The 13,610-nt window shown below is 33.8% G+C and overlaps 2 protein-coding genes across 2 annotated transcripts; both read left to right on the top strand.

The window, feature by feature from the left end:
• The first annotated feature begins 1,919 nt into the window (after positions 1-1,919).
• Positions 1,920-7,822, top strand: LOC111479318 (potassium channel AKT2/3-like). The gene is made up of 9 exons (XM_023123890.1): positions 1,920-2,241; positions 3,440-3,658; positions 4,673-4,831; positions 4,913-4,970; positions 5,263-5,580; positions 5,673-5,912; positions 5,996-6,313; positions 7,195-7,426; positions 7,559-7,822. Exons 1-9 carry the CDS (start codon positions 2,012-2,014, stop codon positions 7,666-7,668), a joined length of 1,884 nt encoding a protein of 627 aa, XP_022979658.1. The 5' UTR covers positions 1,920-2,011; the 3' UTR covers positions 7,669-7,822.
• A 2,763-nt stretch (positions 7,823-10,585) lies between these two features.
• Positions 10,586-11,958, top strand: LOC111480769. Its single transcript, XM_023125941.1, has 2 exons — positions 10,586-11,035; positions 11,165-11,958. The coding sequence occupies exons 1-2, from the start codon at positions 10,667-10,669 to the stop codon at positions 11,843-11,845; spliced, it is 1,050 nt and encodes a 349-aa protein (XP_022981709.1). The 5' UTR covers positions 10,586-10,666; the 3' UTR covers positions 11,846-11,958.
• Positions 11,959-13,610: the final 1,652 nt, after the last annotated feature.

Raw genomic sequence — 13,610 nt, forward strand, 5'->3', positions numbered from 1 at the left:
AATGAGCATTAAAAAAATTGCCAATGTTTTAAAATAAATTTTAAAATATTTAAATTTTACCAATTTTGAAGTGAAACTCGAAGAGAATGAAAGTGCACTGTCTTGGTATATATAATAATATTTTTTTTTTAATGTTCCTTAACAAATTATCATTTATTTGAGTGTCACAAATTAAATTGTCAATTGAATTTACAAAATATAGAAATTTAATTAATGGTTCTAGGAAAAAAATTATTTAATGACCATCACTTTAAATGAAAATTAATTATTTTTTAAATTTATATAAGGCTTTATAATTTAATTTTGAAAATTTTGTTTCACAATTTTTTTTTTATAAAAAAAAAAAAAAAGAACATGTAATAAAAAGGGAAAAGTAAAGATTCTAGACCCATTGGATATTTCACTTTATTTCTTATCTTTAAAATATTCTTATTCAATCTACATCAAAATATTATTTTTATTAAAAATGTTTAACCTATGTTTATTAAAAGGGCAATCATGTCAATATTATTTTAAATATTTTCATTCATTTAAATATATATATATATATATATAATTTGCTTTAGTTTAAGTATTATATTAAAATCTTGGAAAAATTATTTTCTTTTCATTGATTTTCAATTAATTAGTTAATTATTAAAAAAACTGAATTTAAATGGTTAATTTTTTACTAAAAAAACATCATTAAACCTCCTCAATACAAAACAATATTAATATCAAATTATCTAACCATTCATATTTAAATATTTAATTATATAATTCAAATTATTTAAATCATATATATAAAAAATAAGTTAAAAAAAAAAACAACAACAACAACAACAAGTGGATATTGGCATAGTCTACGACAATGATTCCCCATCCTCGTCTCCATCTCGAAAAAAATTCTCATCCCTCCTTTATTTTTCATTTAAATAGGAATTTTCAGTCGAGTAAAGGGCGATTATTCACAGATCAAATAGACATTATATTATATATTTTATTTTTCAACTTCTTTACAAATATCTATAATCCAAACCGTCTAGTAATTTCATTACATAATGTTAAATTTAATACGAGTAAATTGTGTAAATTGTTAAACATTTGATATAGTTACAAATTTTACGACTGAAATATGTAAGTTCAGTTCAAATTTTTTTAACCAGACGTTGTCATCATCGGAATTTATCTCATATAACGTTTCTCATACCAACCGTCAAATCTTATTGACATAGTTAGAACAGTCGTCTTCATAGAAGATAGCATGTCGCTCTAAATGGAAGATTCCGAGAAAATGTTGCAAATTATTAATATTTTTAAATAAGAAAAATGTTTAAAACATGCGGTGTAGCACCATAATAAAGACTGGTACCAATATCAATAGTTTCTTCAATGTAGAATGGAAAGCATGAGTGGATGGCTAAGCTAAAGTAGGTAACTAATAAATCTTTGATGGTCGAAATTTTAAATTATTTTTTTACCTTAAAAAAAATTTCAAAAAATAGAACGAGGCGAAACATGATTCAAAGCTTCGAAAAATTTATTAATATTTTAATATTATCTTATTTTAAAAAGATTGTAATATTTTTTTCTAATGTTTTTATATGTTTAAATGTCAATCGAGGCGAAACATGATTCGAAGCTTCGAAAAATGGGTCGGGATAAATTTATTTATTTTTTGTTTTTTTTTTTAAATTAGAAAGGTGGTAAATTATTTAGAGAGAGAGAGAGATTGATTGATTGGAAGCCTCCACGCCACCCCCACCACGGACCATATTCAATTGGCTTTTCAGCCTTAATATTTCGTCGGAATCAGAGTAAAAATCATACAAATCAAAATTCAAACCACCAATAGGATCAAAGAAAAATAATTATAATTATAATAATAAATAAATAAATAAAATAAAAGGACCACCAACCCAACTTTCACATTCTCCATAATAATGCCACAAAGTTTTCACTCTCCCCTTCAATTTCCTCATAGCCTCAAAAACATTCTCATTTTCCTCTCTAGCTAAGTTTGTGGGTATCCATGGACGTGGAGTCCTCCCGTTGGTCTCGGGCGGCTGAGAAAGATGGCGGTAACAAGAAGGAAGAGAAGCACGGGAGTGACGAGAAGGACGACGCCGACATGCCGTCGTCGTTGAACCTTAGAGAGCTTTCTAAAGTTATACTTCCACCTTTGGGAGTGTCGAGCTTCACTGATGGAAGTAAATTTAAGGGTAATAAATGGATCATCTCTCCTATGAGTTCAAGATATAGGTATACACTATCACTTATCGTCCTTACCCTTTCTCTTAGCATTTTTATTTGTTTTAATTCAAAAAATAAGACGAGATAGAATAGAGATCATCTAAATTTATTTAAATTCCACGTTAATTTAAATTTTTTTTATTTTACTTTGCTTAATTAAAATTTTAACTCTATGTATTATCTTAGTTAAATATATTAAAATATTTAGAGAGGGAGAAAAAAATATTTAATTTATATGGAGACTCAATCAAATTAGAAAAAAAAAAAAAAAAAGACTTTTTTTTCTTAGATTTGAGAAGTCATAAAATTGTGATCATATCCAACGGTCATGATTTCTTTGTTTTCAACTAAAAATTTTGAGCAAGTCATGCATTTTGACTGTTTTTTGAAAAAATCATTTAAATTATTTTATTGAAAATTAACTTTATAAAATTAATCATAGATTAATATTTTATTTTTTTATGTTTTTTTAAAATAAATATACTATTTGACAACCACCGACATAAAAAAGTGAGCTTTGGTACGAAAAAGATTATTTGCCATATGAAGAAGGTTTTTCGTTTGCTAATTAATTAAAAATATAATAATAATTACTAATTTAATGCAAATTTATGGGGAAATTTTTCACAAAATAAATAAATCAATATGCCAATTATTTTCTTTAATTTTAGACCCACCAAATCTTGAGATATCTTTTTTATTAAATGAAAATAAAAGCAAGAGAAAAATGAAATATAAAATAAGAAAAATATATCAAAATTCAAACTTTTTAAAAAATAAATATATTTCTCGGGAAATTCATTTATTTATTTATTTTCATAGCAATACCAATAAATAATTTTTTACGGAATTGAATTTTTATTGAATCCGTTTAGTAACTATGTGATTTTAAAATTAAGTCTATAAATATTTTATTTATTTTGTGATCTATTTTTACATTTAAAAAATATTAAAATATTAAAATGTCAATATTTGTGTAAGTATCAATAATAAGTATTTTAATTTTTTTTAAAAAAGATGTAAATATATATTTAATTTTTTTAAAAAATAAATCAGTATTTGATGCGCATTTCTATCTAGAAATTCATGAAAAAAAAAATCAGGATTAAATTGTTATGACAACAAAAAGTCACAAAAGCGCGCACAACTGGAGAGAAAAAAGAACATTGGCGATATGAATTCTGAAAAATGGGAGGCGAATTTGCAGGTGGTGGCAGTCGTTCATGGTGGTCTTGGTTGCTTACTCGGTGTGGGTGTATCCATTGGAAGTGGCGTTCAAGGATGCAATTCCGAAGCGGGAATTATTAATTGCAGACAATTTTGTCGATCTCTTCTTCGCCTTCGACATCTTCCTCACCTTCTTCGTTGCTTACATTGATCATCGGACTCAGCTTCTTGTTCGTGATTCTAAGAAGATAGCTATCAGGTTTGAATTCTTTATTCCATTCTCCTTTTTGTTCACGATGGGTCTTTGAAATCTGTTTTTTAGCTTGAAATTTGGTTGTGGGGATTGAGTAAATCCATCTTCTGAGGCCTTGGTTGGAATTAGTTTTGAGAATTGGAATGGTTTATGAACTGAAGTGTAAATTATGATGAATTTTCTTTGAAATTAGCTGCTCGTTGGTTGAGTATTTGGATGTTTGAAATTATGTGTTTAGAGACAGCTGAGAACATGGTTTTAGTTTGTTGTTATGGTAAATTTTGGAGTTCTAGTTGCTGAGTATCTTTTAATGTTCTTGAGGAACATAATAATCAAAGAGAATCTACTTGAAAGAGCATTCCTAAATAGTAATCGCATAGTTGTGGCTGTGGGCGTTGTGGCTGAACTTATAGAATCTGCAAGTCTGGTTGTAAGAGTCCAAATCCACTTCGAGTCAATATTGTTCTTTTTGAGTTTTTCTTTTCAGGCGTCCCTTCAAGGGTTTTAAAATGCATATGCTAGGGAGAGATTTCCACACCCTTATAAATAATGCTTAGTTCCCCTCCCCAACCGATGTTAGATCTTACAACCCACTCCCCTTCGGGACCCAACGTCCTCGTTGGTACTCATTCCTTTCTCCAATCAATGTAGCATCTCACAATCCACCCCCTTTCAGAGCCTAGCGTTCTCACTGACACACCGCTTGGTATCCACCCCCTTCGGAGTCCAGCGTCCTCGTTGGAACTCGTTCCTCTCTCCAATTAATCTTGTTATGCTCTTTAACACAAAGTCTTACTCTTATAAATTCATCCAGTTTTAAGCAATCTTTTCCTTTGCCAAATGATGTGATGAATGCATCATGGAAAATGGAAATTACTATTACCTCTTAGTGTTCTACACCTTGCCCATGATGTAGACAGGGCGTCACCACTTACTGTCTGTAATATTGTCAAAATGTCACATATTTGTGATGGGATTTTAGGCTAAATCTCTAGAACTTATGTAAATGGTTTTCCATAGGTACTTGTCAACATGGTTCTTGATGGATTTGGCATCAACAATCCCATTTGAGACAATTGGATACCTTTTTGTTAGCAACTATAATGGTGGTCTCCCTTATGCCCTCCTGGGATTGCTCAAGTTTTGGCGACTACGACGTGTCAAGCAATTTTTCACAAGGTTTGTTCTCAAGTTGTGTTATCTTGTTGGTCACTTATCCCAAAAGCTCCAACCCCATCAATGTTTGCTTTCATTTTGCAGGCTAGAGAAGGACATTAGATTCAGCTACTTTTTGGTTCGATGTGCTAGGCTTCTATCTGTAAGTAAAATAAAGAATCTGTTCTTGTTCAAAGCTGATTGAAACTTCTTGAAAGGTTGGCTCGATTGGAGAGAGGAACGAGTGCCAGCAAAGATGCTGGGTCCCGAATGGGGTGGATTGTGAGATCCCACATCGGTTGGGGAGGAGAACAAAATATTTTTTTTATAAGGGTGTGGAAACCTCTCCCTAACAGACGCGTTTTAAAAACCTTGAGGGGAAGTCCAAAGAAGACAATATCTACTAGCGGTGAGCAAGTTGTTGAAGATGGGGTACATTTTTTTTCTGTTTGTAGGTTACTTTGTTTTACGTCCACTGTGCCGGATGCCTCTACTACTTGTTGGCTGACAGATATCCAAATGAAGGACAGACCTGGATTGGAACCATGAATCCAAATTTTAAAGAGATTAGCTTTGGAGTGAGATATATTTCAGCCTTGTATTGGTCTATCACCACCATGACGACTGTTGGTTATGGTGATCTTCATGCTGTGAACATTGTAGAGATGATCTTCATCATTTTCTACATGCTCTTCAATCTCGGCTTAACCGCTTACTTGATCGGTAACATGACGAACTTAGTCGTCGAAGGAACTCGTCGCACGATGGAATTTGTAAGCACTCACATCAGTTTCTAAATCTGATATCCATTGTTTTAACTTCGACCATTACATGAAATGTTTGTTTGGTTTGATCATTTTTGTAGAGAAACAACATCGAAATGGCGTCAAACTTTGTTAACCGTAACCGGCTGCCTTCGAGATTGAAGGAACAGATATTGGCATATATGTGTTTGAGATTCAAGGCAGAGAGCCTAAATCAACAACAGCTGATTGATCAGCTTCCAAAGTCGATATGTAAAAACATCTGTCAGCAATTGTTTTTGCCAACAGTGGAGAAAGTCTACCTCTTCAAGGGTGTCTCAAAGGAAACACTTGCATTGCTGGTGAGCATCATTGTTCTTTGTCTTGACAAACAAAGTTAGGATTAGCTGACCTATGAACTTAACTATGGCACAAATTTGGACAGGTAGCAAAGATGAAAGCTGAGTATATACCTCCGAAGGAGGACGTGATTATACATAGCGAAACCCCTGATGAAGTTTATATCATCGTGTCCGGGGAAATCGAAATTATCGACTGTGAGATGGAGCGGGAGCAGATTGTTGGGACACTACAGTGTGGCAGTATGTTTGGGGAAGTTGGAGCACTTTGTTGCAAAAACCAAAATCTTACATACAGAACCAAAACTCTTTCACAGCTCTTGAGGCTTAAAACAAGTATACTACAAGAAGCTATGCATGTCAGGCAAGACGACAGTATGGTCATTGTCAAGAACTTCCATCAGGTTCTTATATAATTTCATATCCATTTCTCTTTAGAACTGAATCTCTGAGTATAAGTCCCACTAAAACTAAAAGTCCCTAGATTTTTCAGTTTATACTTGGATTCTGTTTGTAACCGTCCAAGTCCACCGCTAGCAGATATTGTCCTTGTTGAGTTTTCCTTTTCGAGCTTTCCTTCAAGGTTTTAAAACGTGTCTACTAGGGAGAGGTTTGCACACCCTTATAAGGAATGTGTTGTTCCCCTTTCTAACTGATGTGGGATCTCATAATCTACCCCCTTTGAGAGTCCAGCATCCTCGCTGTCACACAGCCCGGGGTCTGCTCTGATACCATTTAATAACAACCCAAGCCCACCGCTAGCAAATATTGTCCTATTTGGGCATTTTTCTTTCGAGTTTCCCCTCAAGATTTTAAAACGCGTCTACTAGGATAAGTTTCTACACCCTTATAAGAAACGCTTCATTTCCCTCTCCAACCGATGTGGAATCTCACAATCCAATCCCCTTGGGGCCAGCGCCCTCGCTGGCACACAACTTGGTGTCTACCTCTGTTATCATTTATAACAACCCAAGTCAATTGTTAGCAGATATTGTCCTCTTTAGGCTTTTCCTTTTGGGCTTTCTCTCAAGGTTTTAAAACATGTGTATTAGGGAGAGGTTTTCACACCCTTATAAGAAATATTTCGTTCTCCTCTCCAACCGACATGGGATCTCACACTGTTTAAGCAAAACTTGTTTTTAGAACAAATGAAGTTGTTCTTCATTAAAAAGTCTATAAGAACGTCTTAACTTTTACCATGTCTCTGCTCATAGTTTTCCAATTCAATCTCGAAAATGATGTAAAGAAAAATCCTTTATTAAATCCTTCAAGAAAACGATTGCAGGAAAGGCAGGCCAGCCACAGAATCACCATAGAAGGTTCAGTTGAAAAAGAAACGCCCGCGTTCAATGAAGAAAAGGATCAAAGTTTCAACTGGAAACACTCCATTGAATTAGACTTTGCTAGAGTAAATGTATACAAAGGCCATCCAGTAGCCAGAAAACAGGCTTCTTGTGAAGATCCTGGAAAGCTCATCAGATTGCCACATTCAATGGAGGAGCTCAAAAGAGTTGCAGGTAACACTAATGGGAAACTTCAACACTTTGACCGATTTTCGTCGTTCTAAAAGCCCTTTCAAACTTGCACTTTCCTTATAGTTCAAAATCAGATTGATTCGTTCCTGAGTCCAGTTTTTGCAATCTTAACAGGTGAAAAGCTTGGATTTGATGCAAGAAATGCTGTTTTGACAAATGAAGAAGGCTCTGAAATTGACTCCATTGATGTGGTAAGGGATAATGATAAGCTTTTCTTTTCATAGTTGCAGATGATGAATCTCTGTAATCTGAGGCTATGAAAATAAATAGGTATTAGATAACCAAGGGGGCATTTTCCAGCAAAAACAAAAAGGGAATGCCTCACCAATCATCTTTTTGTACTGAATATTTGTTTTCAACCAAGTCTTAACCGGTTGACTTCAAGGGCATAGTCTCGTGTCTAAATATATTAACAAAACATATATATATATATACACGTTATTTTATTTTTAAATTTTACTAAAAACAAATTCTCTATGCTATACTTAGCCTATTATATCATTTATGAATATATACATAATAGAGTATGAAAAGAGCATTTAAACAGAATATTAAGTACCATTCCATAAATTCCAATAGAATAGGTTCAGGAACTCTCGTGTCAACCACTTTTCTTTCGTCCTCGGACATTTATACGTTTTGTTGCCAACCGTTTAATTTATGGTGCCTCTAAGGCATCCTACCCTACACTTTAGCTCAACACCTATAAAAAAATTCTCAAGAAATTTCAATCATGTCTGCAACGGAGTTCGTTGAGACAGATAGGATAGATAGGATAGGACCACAGTTAGATAAAATCTAAATTTTCCACAAAAGTCCACTCTTTCTTTTGTTTACAGGTTCGAGTTATTTGGCTATAGCAACTGCATTCGTCACCTTCCCTATGAAACCCCTTGCCCAATATCATAGTGGTTGTGTTCCCCCCTTGATGACTCGATCTTTAGCTCAACCATTGTTAATCTCAAAAGGAAAACAGACCATCGTTAATCTCAAAACAAAAATAGTATCAATTCAAGCATAACTCATTGAATGAGACATCATTTACCATTTAAAAAACACACCAATAGAGAGACAATACATCAATTATTGTTTCAAAAATCACTGATTTGATCTTCCCCTCAGCCATTGTTAACCTCAAAAGAAAAAGAAGTATCTACATACAAGTACATCCGAGGATGATACGACATCGATTACCATTTCAAAAGTCAATGGTTCGATCTTCCACTGAACCATCGTTGATCTCATACATACGTACATGTAAATCCGAGCACAACTCATTAGATAAAACACCAACTACAATTTCAAAAGCATAAGGTTCGATCTTCCACGCAAAGAGAGAGTAAAAAAGCACATGAGGGAGAGTGGTCCAAGTCCTAAATGGTTTAGGTAGAGAGGGAAAAGGAAAAGGCTATATATGTTGTGTACATTGCAAAGACATAGACATAGCCATAGCCATAGCCATAGCCATTATAGACATAGACATAGACATAGACATGGGCCTCATGATATCATTCTTCCTTTATAAACCAAACAAACAATCCCAATTCCAAACCCTAAACCCACAATGTTGGGCCTAAATCAGAAAAACCCTAATTTTATTTTTTATATAATTTAATTTAATTTCCATTTAATTCTCTTTTTTAAAAAAAGAAAAAAAAAATCTCATAAAGAAAAAGCTGCCAAGTCATTGCCAAATCAATATAGAAAAATGAGAAAGCATTGAGTCAAAGTGGTCAAACTTGTACAGCTCAGAAAACATAATCCAACACATAATATAATAAATAAAAATATTTCAAATTTTTATTTTTTAAAAAAAATTAAAAAAATTAAATTTTGCAAATTCTGACCAAACCTTTCCCTTTCAGTTTCAGGCAATGATTCTATTTATTAATATCATTTTATTTGGATTTCAAGTTTACATTACTTTAAAGGTTATTTATTTATTTATTTATTATTATTATTTTTAATATTAAATCTAAACCAAATTAATTTCAATAATTCAAATTTTTCTTGGCCTATAAGATTCGGATTCGATTTTTTTCCGCTCTTGTTAATGCTATCATAGAAAAAACGAGATGGTAACGAAGAAATATTAGTTGTGTTTTACGACGTTTAAAATAGATGGGTTTTAGAACGATTGACGTATTCCAGAATCTTCCAATTTCCCGAGAAACAAAGTCGTAGACATGTAGGTTTAGGGTTCACTGTTAGATGAATTTTAGAATGACTTGCGTTTTTTGTTCACTTGAACTATGATCATATTAGAAATGAAGTTACAACTTAGGACGAGTGACATGAAGTTTAACTTCAAATTGAATGTGCTCGAACGACCTGACTTTTTGTTTATGAATCGAACAAGATTTGAAATATAAAAATGTTATAATTAAAATAAACGAAAGAAAATTTTAATAAGAGCCAACATCATTAGTTCCCATAAACTATGAGAGTTTTTGAAAAATCAAAAGCAAAAACGTTTTAAATATCAAAACATAAAGTTTCGAGTCACCCATGATTGGTTTCTTACCCTGTTCGTCACTTACTCGTCACAACCTTGTCTGAGAATCACAAAAAATCAGGGCAACTATTTAACATTTAGTAAAAAGATGAGATCTCACATTGATTGGAGAGGAAAACAAGTGCCAACGAGGACGTTGGGCCTTGCCTTGAAGAGGGTGGACATCAGGCGGTGTACCAACAAGGATATTGAGCCTCAAAGGGGGTTGGACACCGACAATGTGTCAGCGAGGATGTTGAGTCCCTAAAGGGGGTGGATTTATGAGATCCCACATCAATTGGATAAAGAAACGAAACATTCTTTGTAAGTATAAGGAAACCTCCCGCTAACAAACACATTTTAAAACTTTGAGGAGAAACCGATAAGAAAAAACTCCAAAAAGACAATGTCTACTGTTGGTGGACTTGGCTGTTACAAAGAAACTCTCGTATTCGACTATAAGTAATCCAAATGTTCTATATACAAAGATTCGGATTTAAAATCGTATTCAAATTTAATATCGATCCAAATCTAGTAAACTTTTCTAAATGTAACGATCATTTAATCTCGGAATCGTGGTAAGATTTTATAATCTTCATAGAAAATCAAATCTAGAGCTTTTAAATTGAAGGATTAAATTCAAAATTTTTGATATGATTCTTCCCTATCACATATTATGATATAAATCTCTCCACTTTTCCCCCCATACACACATCCTCTGTTCTGAAATGGGTACCTCTTCTTGTACAGCCACCTCCCTCCATGGCTTCTACCACTTCCTCTCCCACCAGCTCGACGACCTTGATCATGCCTTCCTCTCCTCCGACTTCATGTCCCTTCACTTTCTCCACAAAGTCCTTTCTCTTCTCAGAGCTCTCCACACCCACCTTATTCAGCTCGGCCACCGCCTCCACCTCCCCGTCGGAGGCAAGTGGCTCGACGAGTACATGGACGACAGCTCCCGTCTCTGGGATGCTTGTCAAGTCCTCAAATCCGGCATCTCAAGGATTGAACTTTACCATTCTGAAGCTTCTGCCATATCTTCTTCTTTGCAGGATCCTCACCTTCTTCGTTTCAATCATCGCGCTTCTCAAAGGGTCTGTTTAGATTTGAATTGGGTTCAGTTTGGCTCTTAAGTTTTGTTCTTTTTCATGTATATTGTTCTGGGTTTCTTCTGTTTTTCTCTGTTTTTCTCTGTTTTACTCTGTTTTCCTCTGTTCTTGAAGGTTCTTCGTGCAATTTATGATTTGGAGAGGAATGGTTTTGTGTTAGAGGAGGAGAATAGAATCTTGATGAATACACGTATTCAGCCATTGTCTCTGCTCTGTTTCAACGACAACAGCGCATTGACAGGAATGGGATCAACGTCGAAGTCGAATGCGTTCAATGGATTCAGAGGCGTTCTTCATGCAGTAAAGAGTATCAGTTCATTGCTTCTAATGATTTTACTCTGTTCTCTCGTGTATTGTTGGCCAGAATCCAGCTTCCATGCGAATGATGGGATTGAAAATGAAGATGATCACCATCAAAGAACCACGTTCAGCTCAAGCTTTGTAGCTTCAATGGCGAGATTGAGACAGAGAGTGGCAAATGAGATAGACAGAGTAGAAGGGCAGCCGGTGGGGATCCTGCTGTTTGAGTTCAGAGAAGCAAAGGCAGCCATGGATGACCTGAAAACAGAGCTCGAGAAGGGATTGGAAGAAGAAGAAGAAGAAGAAGAAGAAGAAGAAGAAGAAGAAGAAGAAGAAGAAGAAGTTGAAATTGAAGAGAAATTAGAGAAGTTGAAGAGTTGGAATGGAGCATTGAGAAGTGGGGTGGACGCCATTGTTGGAGAGCTCGATGATTTCTTTGATGAAATTGTTGAGGGAAGAAAGAAGCTTTTAGACATTTGCACTCATAACAGGTAGAGAGAGAAAGAACAGCATCTGGGTATGTTTCAAGATGCAAACTTTAACAAGAATGTATTGAAATTTTTGGAAAAAAAGAGAGTAATTGAAGCAGAACTGTTTATTTTCATTAAGTTTTTGTGTTGTTTTTGAAGTCACATTGTTTATTGGATGTGTGTGTGTGTGAGAGAGAGAGAGAGAGAGAGGCATTGATTCTTCAATTGCTTTGAAGAAAAGCAGCAAACAGAGCAAAATCCAGAAGAAAAAAGGGAGAGAGAAATGCAGATTTTTGCACTAAAAAAAAGAAAGATTCTTTGAAGAGAAAAGGAGACAGTTTCATACACAAGTTTGATTTTAAATTTCTAGCTTATGAAAATTTAATAAACAACCTAGTGGAACACGATTCTTCACAATGGTATAATATTGTCCACTATAAGTTTTCATGACTTTACTTTAGGCTTCTCCAAAGAGTTTCATTCCAATGAAGATAGTATTTCTGGATTATAAATCCATTATAATTCTCTAAATTAGCCAATGTACGACTTTCATCCAACTTGTATTTCAATAAATAACTAAACGATATGTTACCCTTTATAAACAAAGTATAAAGGTAATTATGCACTTACCACTAACAACGCTTTATAATTTTAAAACTAAGAACAGTTCTAGATATTATAATAATGAAGTTCATTCATAGTATAGATCAAGAAATATGTAAATCGAGCGGTTGGAACGTTGTTTCAAAAGAGCTATTGAATAAGTTATGTTTTAGCTCAAAAGAGTATAACATGATGATGATGGTACTCCTCCCTACCCACAAGACCATTTAGACAATGACATTTAGGGTTCCTTTTCATGGCCCTTTCAATCTCTCCAATCAGGTGTAATATAATCCTCCCATGAAGAAAGGCCTTTCAATTTTCTTCTCCCTGAAGCTAAGTCAATATTTTAATATAATTTTCATATCAAAATAAGTTGACAATAATAATAATAAAAAAAAACGTGACATTCAAGCCACGTTTTTAAAAGATGAGATGAAGAGATCATTAATGAAGTATATAAGACGTTCTTCCACAAAAGATTCAACTAATCTGATATAACTGTTTTTCGGATAATTTGAACATGACTATGCTGGTAAAAACATATACTCTCGATTAAGAGGTATACTCTCGATTAAGAGGTTAAATGTTCAAATACTCTCATCCCTGATAGAGATGAATGTGAAATATACAATTTTCGAAAGCAAAAATGAGTTGAAAGGTCGAAGCTCTTTTATCTAATTATTTTGAATGAATAATGAATTTTAGTAGAGATTCTTTTTCTTTGTAGTTGAGATAGTAAATGGCTAATCATTGCGATCGGGAACTAATGATGGGAAAGTGGACACTGAAAAGACTCCTCCTAGAGAGAGAGAATGAGAGAGAAAGGCCATGAATTTAGCCTTTTCCTTCTTAAAATAATAAACTTTAAAACAAAATATTCTTTTTGGTCATGATTCTTGCTCCATTACTTATGTTTGTATAATGATATAAATTGTAAAGAGAGAACATAACTTTAGAGGTTGTGGTAAAAAGGGCTTGTCATTTTCATTGTGAACTAAACAAATACAAATACAAATAAAGATGTCTATGTTCTAAAAACTTAGAAGCTATAAAAATAAACTATTGAATCTCAATCAAACATATCTTTCGAATATGAGATCCCACAGCGATTGGAGAGGAAAACGTCTTTACAGTAGGCGTGGAAACATCTCCCTAGCAGACACGTTTTAAAAACTTTGAGGTTA

The sequence above is a fragment of the Cucurbita maxima genome, unplaced genomic scaffold (genome assembly GCF_002738345.1).
Source record: "Cucurbita maxima cultivar Rimu unplaced genomic scaffold, Cmax_1.0 Cma_Scf00001, whole genome shotgun sequence".
NCBI lineage: Eukaryota > Viridiplantae > Streptophyta > Magnoliopsida > Cucurbitales > Cucurbitaceae > Cucurbita > Cucurbita maxima.